This window comes from Scomber japonicus, chromosome 17 (assembly GCF_027409825.1).
Source record: "Scomber japonicus isolate fScoJap1 chromosome 17, fScoJap1.pri, whole genome shotgun sequence".
Taxonomy (NCBI): domain Eukaryota; kingdom Metazoa; phylum Chordata; class Actinopteri; order Scombriformes; family Scombridae; genus Scomber; species Scomber japonicus.
The window spans coordinates 20,621,192-20,636,803 of record NC_070594.1 but is presented as its reverse complement, the minus strand read 5'-3'; the positions used below and the strand labels follow the sequence as shown (position 1 = coordinate 20,636,803).

The 15,612-nt window shown below is 39.7% G+C and overlaps 1 protein-coding gene across 1 annotated transcript in view; it reads right to left on the bottom strand.

The window, feature by feature from the left end:
- Window positions 1-15,388, bottom strand: part of ppp2r5a (protein phosphatase 2, regulatory subunit B', alpha isoform) — a 44,632-nt gene extending 29,244 nt beyond the window's left edge. The window contains exon 1 of the mRNA XM_053336565.1: window positions 14,330-15,388. Within this exon, the coding sequence (XP_053192540.1) occupies window positions 14,330-14,477 (148 nt within the window). The 5' untranslated portion in view covers window positions 14,478-15,388. The remainder of the gene's footprint in view (window positions 1-14,329) is intronic.
- Between the last annotated feature and the right edge of the window lie 224 nt (window positions 15,389-15,612).

The window sequence follows — 15,612 nt, the reverse complement described above, 5'->3', positions numbered from 1 at the left end:
TATTTGATACACTGTCGATTTTGCAGGTCGCTGGGCAATACGGACTTTTAGCTCCCTCCAAAGATGTTCTATTGGGTTCAGGTCTGGAGACTGGCTAGGCCACTCCAGGACCTTGAGATGCTTCTTATGGAGCCACTCCACAGTTGCCCTGGCTGTGTTTCGGGTTGTTGCCATGCTGGAAGACCCAGCCACGACCCATCTTCAATGCTCTTACGGAGGGAAGGAGGTTGTTGGCCAAGATCTCGCGATACATGGCCCCATACATCCTCCCCTCAATACGGTGCAGTCGTCCTGTCCCCTTTGCAGAAGAGCATCCCCAAAGAATGATGTTTCCACCTCCATGCTTCACGGTTGGGATGGTGTTCTTGGGGCTCTATTTTTGTCTCATCAGACCACATGATCTTCTCCCATTCCTCCTCTGGATCATCCAGATGGTCATTGGCAAACTTCAGACGGGCCTGGACATGCACTGGCTTGAGCAGGGGGACCTTGCGTGCGCTGCAGGATTTTAATCCATGACGGCGTAGTGTGTTAGTAATGGTTTTTTCTGAGACTGTGGTCCCAGCTCTCTTCAGGTCATTGACCAGGTCCTGCCATTTAGTTCTGGGCTGATCCCTCACTTTCCTCATGATCATTGATGCCCCACGAGGTGAGATCTTGCATGGAGCCCCAGACCGAGGGAGATTGATCGTCATCTTGAATTTCTTCCATTTTCTAATAATTGCGCCAACAGTTGTTGCCTTCTCACCAAGCTGCTCGCCTATTGTCCTGTAGCCCATCCCAGCCTTGTGCAGGTCTACAATTTTATCCCTGATGTCCTTACACAGCTCTCTGGTCTTGGCCATTGTAGAGAGGCTGGAGTCTGTTTGATTGAGTGTGTGCAGTTAATACAGGTAATGAGTGGAGAACAGGAGGGCTTCTTAAAAGAAAAACTAACAGGTCTGTGAGAGCCGAAATTCTTATTGGTGATCAATTACTTATGTCATGCAATAAAATGCAAATCAATTATTTAAAAATCATGCAATGTGATTTTCTGGATTTTTGTTTTAGATCCCGTCACAATAAAAATGACAGACCTCTACATGCTTTGTAAGTGGTAAAACCTGCAAAATCGGTAGTGTATCAAATACTTGTTCTCCTCACTGTACATCAACATACAACTGACATTTTTATGTGAGGAGTTCAGACAAAATGTACTTTAGTGGACATAATTTAGAAAGGCCAAATATGTCTAAATAAGGTTCTACAGTTCGCAATTAATGCCAGAAAAACAAAAAAACAAGGCCAATAAGTCAGAGGAACTCTCAGTAGACCTGAGAAAGTATGAAAAAATAGGCCAAATTTCCCAAAATACATCAATTTAAAATGGAAGACATTCGGAAACAAGACCCTTCCTAGAGTTGATCGTCAGCCAAACTCTTTGCCAAGCAGACAAGCCTCTTTGCATGTTACAAGGGCATAAAAGTCAAATTCAAAAGTGCAACACGCAGGGTGGCAGCAAACAACATTATTGTATTTGTTCAGAACTGTTAACACATTCCAAACAGTAGCTCAACTAAATGTTCAAATACTATCGATGTGTCCTCATTAGTGATGAAACATACGTGTCGACAGACTGCAATCGTGTATGTGAGGATGCTGTACTCTGAAGATGAATGTAATTATACAACCGGTTTCCATTTTGGCACCCTATGTTTCATTGTCCCAATAACTGGTGTTTTGTGCCCTAGATGAATAGTGTGTGATATACTGCGGCATAGGGCAACAGTCATTTTCTAAACACAGTCAACTAAGTATCACAATTCATGTCTAATGACTAATTCACAATAATAAAATGCTTAACTTTTTTAATTTGTATTATTAGGAAGAACAAAGGAGTTATAACAGCTTGATATTGTGCAGCTAGAGCAAAGTGTCTGACCTATATCTACATTTTGATTACTGCTGCCCTTTAGCTACAGCACTTGATATCTCTTCTCAATCCAAAATGTGGTTATACAGACAGAAACTACTGTCTCATTATATAATCCTCTTGGCAAACTGACACAAAGTATCATATCTTGACATAGGTTTATCCAACTGTCAGCTCACTAAGACTTTGGCACAACTGCAGGGACAAGATTTGTAGTGTGAACATGGAAGAATAATCAACATGATGGTAGAAAGGGGTCTTGACCTATTCACAGTTAAATATACAACAAACATATTTATATTATACCTAAGGAAGCCTACACTCACCATGTTAAAACTCCTTTGCACAAGTACCTGCCCTTTATGTGCCCATCAACATTTCACAGAATTCTAGCCAAGCAGAAAGAGACCAAAACAAACTGAAGCAAATTATGCAGGTCAGGTGACCTCCGAACAGTGACTGTTTAGTCCTGCACAGTCTTTGTCACTGAGGACTCCACATGTAGGGGATTAGTTAGATTTGCTCCCAAATACCTGACACAAATTTTCTTCATGCTGCTTTTTCAGCCTGCCCAGTGTGGTAACAAGCACACATTAATGTTTTTTAATCCACAAATAATGACTCATGCTAAAATATATTTAATTATTAAAATATAGTGCACTTCAGTTTGTGGTAAAAAAAATAGCTAGAAGGGTTGTTTTTGAAACTGGGGCTGTTTAAATTGAGGACAAAAGGGATTTTTAAATGTTGACAACAGGCTCAACCAATCAAATGTTTAAGGTTATTGGTGGTTAAGGTGAAGGTAAGGACAATGGTTTAGGTTGAGGCCTATCAAACCAGCAAGAGAGACATTCCCACTGTAAGCAGCCTAAGAGCAAAATCTATACGGAGACTCAATCCAGGGAAAAATAAAGTCCCCTGACTGCATTTTCAGCAAGTGTGGTCCTACTACTACTACTACTACTACTACTACTACTAATTTCCTGACTTTATTTGGGTGTTTATCTTTAATTTGAGACACTTCACAAACTCTTCTTCTTTGAAAAACACTAATAAACAAACATAATATTTAATGTAAAAACTGCAAATACAGATAAGTGTTTTTGCAGAACTTTGTAATATAAAATATCATCACTTCCTCATTTTGTGCACCTTCACCATAATTACTGAATTAATTCATGGCCAAAACATATTTTGTGAAGTAAGCAGTGACCTTTGACCATCACATTTTAATCAGTTCATCCTTGAGTCAAAGTGGACATTTGTGCCAAATTTGAAGGAATTCCCTCAAGGCGTTCCTGATATATTGTGTTCATGAGAATGGAACAGACGTACACATGTACAGACGATCCAATGACATATCAAACAAAGCTGGTTAAACTTAAATTGTCCCACAACTTCTGGAGATACCAATAACAATTCACAGTAGTAGATGACAGTTAAATGCTGTGTGCGCTGAAAAAAAGGCCCTGATTAGGGTTGCATTTCCTGTCTCATACTCAGCCATACTCTGATAGAAGAAAAAGAAGAACGAGTCACTGGAGATATATTTTCCTGCTCTCACAGCCTTAAAGCACACAGAGCTTTAAGATGTGAAGTGCTTGTAGAGAACATGTACAGAATATGACTGGTGATGTGTAAAAAAAAAACTCTGACAGTCAACCGTGCTAAATGTGACTATTAATGCATGACAGGAGTGATGCCATGAAGGTCATACTGCAGCTGCTGAACTGGTTGGATGAGATGGTACTGTATGGACAATTTAATTCAGGGATACATCTTCACATTTGTTTAGAGTGCCCATAAAAACAATGCTGGCACAATATGTCACAACAACATCCAATAAGCAGGTTAAAAAGTCACTAGACTCTTTGACTATATTTACTATATTAAACATGAAATGTGAGAGAAGGGTAAAGAAAATATAATGGCACAAGTACATCATTGTATGACATGATCTCTGTGTAGAGACAATGCCCAGGTGGTAAAGGACAGATACAAAAAAGGTATAAACCAAAATTAGCACTGCAAATAGACAGAAATGATTTTTTTCTCATGCCAGCATAAATGGTTGCATAAATCATCATCTTAACATAGTTTTAAATACTAAATTTCAGCCTGAGGGTATGTCACCAAAAGTGTAGCAGTGTAATAACGCAAAATCAAAGCAGCTTTTTCCTGCAGAATAAACACTTCATTAGCTTTCTCTTTTAGAATTGTGAGAAGGTGGTGTGTTTGAATGAGTCAATGTCTACTACAGAGTGTGTGATCAACACTTGGTTTTAGTCTCTCCTAAAACTTTAAGTGGACTTACCTTAACCCTAAAAGAGTGTTGATCCAGAACAAAAAGGTCTGTGTGCGCATAGTCTAACAGAGACTAATATTGATCTTTTTCAATAGAGTGAGTCAAAACTATTTCATATAACGAGAGAGTATTTTTCTAAAAATGTATATGGCAAAACTCACATTATAACTAATCTAGTTGATGTTTAATGTTGTTACTCTTGTTCCACATAACCTCAGAACAAAACCTAAACTAGTGTCCAGTTACAAGATCATTGACTACACAAAAACACAGTATCTAATGTTCATATGAAGATGAGTGCAAGAACAAAGAAGAAAGCTAGAGCTGTTTTCTTTGATGTTTTCATATGTCACATAAATCAAAAAACTTTAACTTTACCTGTTGTACTATGAACAGTGTCACAGAGAAACTAGTGCTGTTTTACTTACATTACCACAGTGTGTTAGACTGAAACTTAAGCATGAGTTAAGAGTTTCTGAGAAAGATATTAACGGACACATTGTAGTCTGTGTTGTACATTTACTGCCAGGCTGACAACTTACCGCTAACCTTTTTCCTTTGCTCATATTCATGTCACTTTTCTGCCGCAGATTCTCTTGCATTCGCTTAACCACACACACTCACCCCACACACGCACATTACACACTACCCTATTCCTTTAAGGAGCTATGCTATTCTTATAACACTACATTTAAAAAAGTGTCCTCTGAAGGACAGGGATTTAATGCACTGGTTGATGACTCAAAACAATTACACAATAATGCAGAGTGATGTGCTCTCACCGTGTGTGAGTGAAAATCATTAGTAGCTCATTCATATTAATGATAATGTGACATTTTAGCAGTGAAAAACAAAGGGGAGACACTGAAATGTTGGAAAAAAGGTGAAAAATGACACTGTTTCGCAAAGGCCAAGGTGACATCCTCAAATGTCCTCATTGGTCCCAACCAACAGTCCAAAATCCAAAGATATTTAATTTACCATCACAGAAGACTAAAGAAACCAGCAAATATTCACATTGGAAGAAGTAGAAATCAGATTTCCTCTTCAGAAAATGACTCAAAACAATTAACAGATAATCAAAATAATCGATTAATCAACTGGCATTGAACTAATGCTGGGTGTCTTCTAAAGTTGAAGACAACACAAAAGGCCTGAGCTACTTCATACCAAGCCGTGCTGTGTGTAACTATCAAAAGAACGACTGAAAGTAGGTAAATGTCACCTTAAAAACTGGTAGTCGTCATTATGTGTTCATACAGATTCAGTGTGGAGCAGATGAGCTCTGAGGTGTAAATGACTGTTATTTGCTGATGGTATAATCAGTATAAATGGCACTCTGTTAGCGGTATATGAACCTTGCTATACTGTCTAATTTGGTAGAACACTGACTTAAATATGTCATGTCAGTGAAAGTGGAAAATAATCTGTGCAACTTACTGCATGTTACTAAGGGAGTGCATGCTGCCTTTTTAAGCTAAAATATATGAACATATTTCCATAATATGCTAATAAGATTGGTGAAGAGACGCAGTTAGGCAGAGCTACAGAGGACCAACGAGGAAACATTTCTGCAAGCATAAAGCATGTCTGAGAATGAGCTTCGCCTCTGACACCAGCAGCTTAAGCTGTGGCGGGGAAAGAAAAACCACAATGAAGACATTCTTGTCTAAGTCACCGATTAGTTATTATCCTCATGAGAAAAGCTGGTGGTTGAAGGTTGTGTCACATGCTGTAACTGTTCATCTTTCTAAAACACACAGCCACCATCAAATCTATTGTGAGAGAAAAGCTTTATTTTCTGTATGTAATAAAGCTGCAAATGTCACCTGACATAAAAATCCAGAAGTTGTTCAGAAAGTGTAGAAAACAGTGAGCAAACATACACACAAAGTGATCTATGCGCTCTCAACTTTCACACAATAACTGAGAATACTTTAACTTTCTCTCACCAAAGTAAAGACCTCCCAGATTTCTGTACAGCATTTAAAAAACACATTGAAATTATGAGGGGGGAATGATTCATTGATATACAGCTTTACCATCCATCCCATTATATAAATGTATTATGTAAGGCAGCCCAGCCCTATTTGAAGCTGGGCATTGCGGTAACACAGCTTCATCCAACCCATGTCTCCAGCCAGCAGACTGCCAGCACTAAATAAAGTTGAGGCAGCAGTTTTGTACATAAAAGGTGGAAGCAAACCCAAACCTGCCTCGGGACATAATTATGATATTGACAGCAACAAAACAACAAAAAACACTATTGCAGTGCAACACTAAAGCTTTGTCCCTTTGTGTCCTAGAAAATTATTTATTGATTTGCCATTGGCTGGCAGACATGATGGAAACAGACCACGTGCCGCACACACTAGTCAATCAATAAGTCGATACGTTGAACATGTTTTTCATGAACAGATGTTGATGCCTTGCTATTCAAATATCTAAACCTCTAAATGAATGTACAGACAACACTAAGACACAACTGAAATCAACTGTACATTTATATATAGTACATTTCTATGTGTTTCTAAAAAACACACACACCATCAATTCTGAACTATAAAGCAGTATTCATATAAGCACAATAATCTAGTATGATAATGATGGTGATGAAAAATGAGGTAAGAAATTGTTTGTTTAGGTCGACACCCAACTTAATTGTGTGCTTTTTTTTCAGTCTACATAGCGATCTGTGAAATGCCAAAGGTGCATACTTTCATAACCGATTCATGTTCAGATTGTTTTGTGATGAATTAATGATTAGCGTGCTTTAAATAGCAAAGCTGTGCGTAATTCTCATACATAATGACAGCTGCTGTGGGGAACCTCGCTGATGTGAGACCATCACTACGTCTTCCATCGACACGTCTAACAAGTGGTGGGGCGGACAAAAGTATTGATGTGATAACAGTGGATGATTGATGTCTATGTCAATTTATAGCTAACTAGGAGTGGACATCAGGATAACACATGTACGCCCAGTTTTAGTTGTAAGTCTAAACAGTCTTTCTGTCTCTCTGGTGATAGAAAATGTTGTGGTCTAATGTTGGCATTAATTTTGTTATAAGAAAGACAGTAATGAGTGATTAATTCCTGCTCCGCTGAGTAGTCACGCTGAGCCATGCCTCCATTACACAGCAGGGCAAAGTAAAATAAGTAGTTTACCTGTTGGAAGCGTGCCGGTCATCTTCATTAAACATCATCATTACATGTCATTTCTACTTTCGTACTATTCCTGCCTGCATCACTTCTAACTGATGCACTGAAAAAACAGCTCCAAATATGTTGTTGTTTCAATCAATCAGAAAAACATGTCACTTCCTCTGAATTCTTCACAATAAAAGTCTCCAATTATTTAGAAATTTAGAGGCTCTTAGGGTTGCATCAGTAGTAACTTAACACAACTCTAATATTGCTACTTGGCAGGATTCCTAAAAGCTGGGAGGGGCGTCTTAAAGAAACAGGAGCTCAAACGGACTATTAAGACACAGAGGCTGAACTGAGGGACTGCCTAAAGGACCAGTATAACATACATAGAGTTTTTTGAACTGTGAATCATGCAGGCCTACTATAGTGAAGTCCAAAAATAAATGTGCTGTAAATGAGCACAATAGGCCGTGTTGAATAATATTAATCATGACTGAATCCCATTTCATCTTTTCACATTCAAGACCCAGTGCATTATGGTTCACTATTATGGTTTCCTTGGACACTTGAATGGAAGTGTTAACATTATCAGTTCCACCTGTGTTGCTCCTGCCAAGTGAAAATGTTTAATGTGGTGAACCAGGGTTTCATATTTTAAACTGAACAGACATGAATAGATAGGAGCCAAGATGATGGCTTAGTGGGTGTAATAAATTAAGGTGTAGGAAATAGATATCCTCTTTGGCACAGGATAAGAGCAGAGCAAAACCAGAACTCACAGCACAACAACAAAGCTTGTCTTTCTGTGAGGGAACAAGTCATGGAATTAAAATCAATTTACTTCTTGACTGATATGAACACTGTCTGCTTGACAACACCACCACACAGCCCAAACATTAGTTTAGGTCTAGTTTGAAATCATGGCTAAAGCCCAAAATTTCACTCAAGTGACAGAAATATCAACCTAAATGAAGCAGTCTGTATTTGGAAAGTAAACCATTTCTCTGGCTTCCTCTCAAGGCTTCTGGCTGCCATGGCAACAATGTTGGTCTCTGAGTGACTCATCTTTTCAGTGTCTATCACACAACAGGAGCTAGAAACACTCCAACCTCTCCACTGCAGGAAGAAAGATGCATCTTTGCAGTGTACTGTCTTTTATGACCTGAAAAATGCTGGTTAAAGACATTTCGTTTCTTAGGTTAGTTACTCAAGTACATAGAAATAGTGCTGGTGAATTTAGTATCTTAACTCAGGCAAAGTAGGTCAGTTAGCGTTTCACCCCAATTTGGGAAACCTCATTAAGATGCTTGATTTACACTCATGAAAAGGACTACAGTCGGATAAATTCTTTAAACAGACACATACCAGTCTAGTGTGATTGACTCTTCAGCTGTCAGCAGCCTATCAGGAGATTCTGTGGAAATCTAAAGTTTTCACATCATAGATGATGAACGACAGCATACACAAGAGACTCGTGTAGCTGAGTTTAGTACGTGCCAGCTGCTCGGCAGGTGCACTTGATTGTTCTGTAACTGTGGTAACTGGGTGGAAGCATGAATAATATTTCTCATAGGAGGATGATTTGAAGAGAGAAACATAATGTAATGTTTAGTCTGTAGGTCTATAAGAACGAAATATGTGTAACAAATACAGAGAAATATTTGTGTGTCGTGTCGTCTACAGTAGATGAAAACACACTTCATGTCATATCATCTGCCTCTGAGTGGTGCATTGGTCTGAAATGCTGACTCTGAATAAACTGAAAATCCTGAGTCAGGGACAGCCATAGTAAATTGACTGAAACAGTACAATCAGCTGACAGCTTAATTTATGGATTTTATGATTGTGGCAAGAATTACTCTTTAATGTTTCCCACAGGGAGAGAATGTACTTGTGGTGGTGGGTGGTGCAAGTGTCTGACTGATGTGCATGCAGAGACTCATATAGCTTAGAGGCCGAGAGTGAAACCCATGTTATTTTATGTAACTAAAATTTATAGATGTTCCCTGATGTACCCCCATGCAGATGATACAATTTACAGCTTGTCCCCAAACGCCTCACATGCAGGCTATCGGTAGATGCTAGCTAGGTGGCTGTGCACAAAGAAGCCTCTAGTTCTCACTCAGTTATTGCAGCACGCAACTCAGACAGACTCTACCTGGGCAGACACCCAAGTAGAACCCGAGCATATAAAACGCTGCTTGACCTACAATGTTTTAGTCAGTGTAGCTGGTGTAAAGCTGGCTAACACACATAAGAGAATATATTATATAAAAATCACAAAATTTTGAATTAACGGTTTCCTTATTCGTGTATAACTACAACTCTACTTGTGTCTGATCGCTCAGCAGGTTATGTTCACCAAGGCTGCAAAAATCAACATTCTTTGCTATGTCCGGCAGACAGTAGGTGCAGTTTATAAAACACATGAACAGAGTACAATTTACACTGATCAGGACAACTGAACTCAGTCTTGAGATCCTCCTTTTGCTGATAATTTACAGCTGTGTTCCACCGCCTCTGGAGAAAAATAGCAATCCCATGTATCCATCTGTTTTGAGACACAAGACTCTACTCTAAAACTAATGATTTTTCATTTGAGCAGAGAAGGGTACATTTAGTCTTTAGTGTCAAAACTGCAGTCCAAACTATGCAGCAGTAGTAGTATCTGTCTCTGTTAAGTGAGTTTCTAGTTTTTAAAGTTGAACCTTGACATCCCATTAAACCAGTATCTGCATCGGGAGCTACTTTTGGTTCTTCGGTCTACATTTTTGTTCAAGATTTGTCTACCAAACGACTTTTTCATAGTTTTTTAAGTGAAGAATCAGAATCATGCAAATGGACTGAGTGAATGAACTACTATATGCAGTGTTAGGTACAACAAGGTTATTGGAAAACTGTTATTAACATGATGTTAGCATGCTCATTCATTCCTAAAATCTCTCAAACTTGTATCACTAATGGCATGGAATTATCATATTTCCATCTAATCACTATGTGCTTCAGTCTGACTCTGAGACAAAATGTGTCAGATTTTTAGTGCTCAGTTGCCCTCTGCCACTATTTACTTCTATGTACATCATGTGGCGGCAGCTCCTTTACAGTAAAAGCTTTCCAGGTCCGGCAGTAATTTATTATTCAATAATAACACTCATTCATTTATGACTGCATGAGAGTCTTTGAAAGCTTTCTTTGTATCTGACATCACTATGTATAACATTCAGATTTTTCTCTTTCAAATTGAGCAGGAAAAAAAACTGCTAAAAGAACAAAGAACTTGCAGATACATTCATGCCAATTAAATTAACATGCCATTTAATGCGCCACTTTCAAGTTGGCTCTCTTTCCTTCTAACTTGCAAACCAATTAATTAGCAAATGACTTCACTGTCTATCAATGGAAAGATTGCATTGAACGGTTGTATCTATATAACTCTACACCACAGATGCTAAGGGATGTAACTCACACCTGACTGATGTATGTTTCAAAGCCAGTAAAGATGTTGCTATTATGATACCTATTCTAGTTCTAACACACAATATTAAATAAGTAAGAATAAGAATATACATTTCCCTAATCCTACACCAGGAGAGGGTTAGGGTTAGGATCATGACAAGGCACAAATAACTGAGGACCCCAAGTCTTTAGTGGAAGAAAGGGGTATAATTTGGCTGTCACTTTCACACCTGTCAACAGGACAGCTGCTGCTATTCTGCTTAGGTCACTTTTAGTTGCTGCTGTGGTGCGATGCTCTAGTTTGGTGTCGCATTTCAAAGTCCTGCTTGAGAACTGTGCCTCTTGTTATTATTCTGCTCTCTGTGGGAACGTTCTGATACCAACCCAGTTTTAAACACATTCAGTTTCCAGCATCACGAGAAGTTGCATCATGCCAAGAAGTTCCTACTACCTGATCAGACAAGTCCATTTTACTTCTGCTCTGCCCTTACCTCTGTAACATAAACACTGTTGGTAGGCTGTTGAGGCTTGCCTGCACAGAACATGTAAGCTAATTGTGAATTTGTCGTTAGATCTTATAATGCCATTTTGGATTTAAAGAGTCAATATTGTGTCTGTATTTGAGCTTATAGACACTATGTATCTATCAAAACAAAAAAACATGGACTGAATATATATTTTTGTTTATTAGGGCTGTAGTGATTGATGTGCTGTTGTCCAACCAATTGGGTCATACAATCACTGGGGGGTTGCACCCACACCCACACCAGACGCCATGTCAGGGGCTTCCAACCCCCGAAAGTTTAGCGAGAAGATAGTGCTGCATTTGGTAGTGGAGAGAACTCAGGGTTACACTCCAAAATAGTAGGTGGTGAAAATGCTACCTGCTATGAAACAGAAATAAGAAGATGGCGCCGCACATCCAACGGCAGAACAAGGAGAGCGCTGCTAAGCACGGTGAGTCTGACCAGCAAAATACACCGGGCATGAACAACACACAACACATCTGTTGTAGCGTGGCTGCAGCATGGTTCATCCATTATCCACATATGTGTAACTCATGTCTGTTTTTGTGCAGCTCGTCTATTTTGTTTTCCTCTACACTCAACTACACGGCCCTCCAACAAGTGGAACCTACACAGAACTGGGTAAAAAACAATTTAAAGATCACTAAAATAAATAATTAATTGTAATAAAACTAATTATGCAGTGACTAAGACAGGAGTTGGTGTAGCAGGTAGAAAAGCCTGCTCCGCCCCACCTATGTGACTTGTCGCGCTGTGTCTGGTGGATTTCTGCTGCAAGACGAAGGAGAGGAAGCCTGGAGGAGGAGAGACCTTGTCCAGGCTTGTCAGGCTCCAAGATAACGTTATCTTCTACCTTCTGCTACAATTTGGTGCATTTACAACATAATATAATACAGTCTTTGGCATTTGTTTGGTAGCTACTGTTGCCAGACGATGTTGCCAACACTACATATCACCTGCTAACACTAGTATACTAACTACACTACTTCGTTAGCGAAGCAAGCACACAGATAGCTTTAATGTATTACATTTTTTTCTTTTTTTTTTTACTCGATAGAGAATTCAATTGGTCGAAGTCTGGATACGATTTCAGGTAACTGAATATAAACAATACAAGTTGTATGCTAACTACAGGGAAATAACTTGTGTGAACCTGTAAGCAGGCTCAGCTCTGTCAGACTTACCACTGACTACAGGAAGACAACAGACGGGTATCTTGTAAGGTGCATGCTTAAATTCAGCATGTTAACACTCTTTTTGAAAGGAAAATGACTGAAATCTATATAAAATGTGAGATTGCTCTAAGTATGACATATTAAGCTGGCCGTCTGTACAAATACTAATATACCAATTTTTAAAGCACCAACTGCATATTAATAAATGACAACCATGGGTGATTGTATGCTTGAAACGCAGCGTTGGGCCTCAGACTAATTAAAGTGTGTCTGTGTTGAAATAAACTGCATGGGTACAGTTTGTTCAAACCTACAACACCTAAGCCCCAAATATAAAGATAATGAACATAACATTTGAATTTACACAAATATTCAAATGTTTACATGTGTCAGGAATCCAACACTATTGAACAAATGAATATACATCAGACCAGCAGTACTTCAAAAAGTCTAACAATTTTGTTTTCCTCCAAAAAGAGGCAGGGATGTGTTGCAAGCCAAAGTTCCCAGATGTGCTGGTCTGATATGTTAAGTTAGAGACTTCTCGTTTTTTGGGAAGAGCAATGGTACAGCTGTTCCCAAAAATCTGAATCAGTCCTCCACCCCACACACAAATCCCCCAACAACAACAACATGGAGTTCTGCATCAACTAAAAACAGATACTCCAAAGTTTGATACTGGCCGCCCATATTTTCCCACAGTCTCACATTTCACTTAATGCTATTTTGCTGTCCTCTATTCTCTACTGCATGACCCTGAGGTAGTTCCTGCAGAGATGATTGCTAGTTGCCACTGACATACACTCATTACACAATGATAAGGACACTCACAACACTACAGGCTGTGATCTCCTACACACACTAACAAATCAAATGCAACAGGTAGTTGTCATTTTCTCAGCTGCAGCAGGAAGTTCACATTCTCAAACTTGCTGGGATTATTTGGATAATGTATAATTATAAATGTAAACAGCTTAAACTAGATTGGTGCTTATGTATCGATGTGTTCCAGTGGACCACTTTTTTGTACAACTGTATATGTTTTCAACTTAGACTGCTTTGCTAAATAACAAAACCTACATGTGCCTTTGAGAACAGGTGATCACTGAGCCTTTCTCCAACATTATCAATATTGACTTCACTATCAACAATCCTTAACACCATAAAGATAAGGGAGAAAAATCTGACCAATCAAAAGTCCCGTCCTGTGGTTTATTAATTTTATCTCCAAAGCTCAAATCTGTAATAATTTTTTTGAGAAGGCCTATCAGCTCCAGAGACACCTCTGAATGATATGGCGCCTCCACAGCTCCTTGAAGTGGAAGCATAAATCCTACTTAACCCCTTCTTCAACACCACTCTCTGAATGTGCCTGTGCATGTCAATTGAAGCTAAACTGCTCCAGTGAGGTTACTCTTGAGTTTCTGGAAAACGCCTTGTAACTTGGGAGGAAAGCACGAAGCAACAGTGATGCAAGAAAAAATGAACAGTTGTTAACAAAACTTAGTATTTTGTAGTAAGAAAAACAAACATGGCCTACCCCCAAGTCAACTCTTCCGACCTGCTTGTGTAGAAGCAACTTAGCATATAATTTGGAAAGTACAGCTTGGAGAGGTGCCACTGTGATTCCCTATCCAGCAAGTTTAAACAAAGTGGGCCTGTACTGGATGTAAACTGGGGAGATGATTTGCACAAATTGTTTGATTCTGGTAAAAGGCTGTGTACAGAACTGTGTTACTGCAGTGGACATAACACAGTAGTCATGAAGACTGGCCTAATAGCGGCAGACTCATCATCCTCTTACCTTTGAGCTGCGGCAGCGGTGAAAGCTCCACTGGAGCACTCTGTGTGCGGTACTGCGAGGAGCCTTGGGATTTTCTCTGTTTCTGGGCCTTCCTCACGGACTTTCTCGTAAACCCGTCCACTTTCTCGGATGCAGAGATGGCCGACATTTTGATGCATAAACTGACGAAGACTTCAGAAAAAGCGACTGTATCCCTAGGCCAAAAGAAATGTTTCCTTGTGTGTTCCTACTGTTCGCATGAGAACAAAAATATGGAGCAAAACTGCGCGACTTGAAGCTCGTCTCCTGTTCCTGTCCAACTCTGGTGTTATTCTGTATGATCCAACATGGTCGGTCGGTAGCGGGGGTTAGACGGTTTCCAAGCACTGCATCATTGGGGTGACTTCGTTTTTCGGAAAACACGGGAACAATCTTCAAAACACGAGCCAAAAAGACAAACTACACCTCATGACATTGCCCGCAGTACAACCCTGAGTCACCAACATTCAATAGATATCGGCGAAGTTTCTAAATTTCAGATGTTTTTTGCTGCGGCGTCGTGCTTGCAAAAGGTCTACCTGTTGCAAAACGTATGAACGACATTGTCATTAACAAAGTTGAATTAGATGTGAAGTCCTTCCCACGGTCAGTAGCACACTGCTGTAACTTACTGCTGGGCTGGCAGCTAAATGCTCCTAGCTAGCGTGCTAACACTAGCTAATGTATGCCACTACGACACAACCGTTTTTACCACCGTGGAGGAAAGAAAAGTTAGTTGGCTCATGCATCAGTATAGCTCTTTGTAAAAAACTCCATGTCCAAACACAGGGTTTAATCCTAGTTTGACTTCCGCTGAGTATTTTCTGGCGAACTATCCGCGATCGATGAAGTTCAATTTTGCTCGACGACTGTTTAGCACTTAAAAGTTAGCCGAATGACTTTGTCTTAGCTACAGTCCTCGCTCAATGTGCAGCAGTGCGTACGTTCTCCCGACCTCTAAAAACGCCCGGGTATTTTTACATACAACACGTCTCCAAACGTCGTGCTGAGTAGGCAGCTGTGCTATAAAACACTCCCAGTACCGCCGCTCAGTCCTCGTCTATCTCGCTTGACTGTTCGGGAGGCAGCAGAGCCTGACAGGTGTACGTCATTGACAGACATCGCTAACAGCCAATCACAAGCGGAGAGTTACAGAACTGAAAACTTTTTAAACCAATCAAATCGCTCAGAGCGCGGTTCGCTGAACATGTGACATGTGAAAACAAATACGTGACGTTGTACAGTTGAATGAGGAGTGGCAGCAG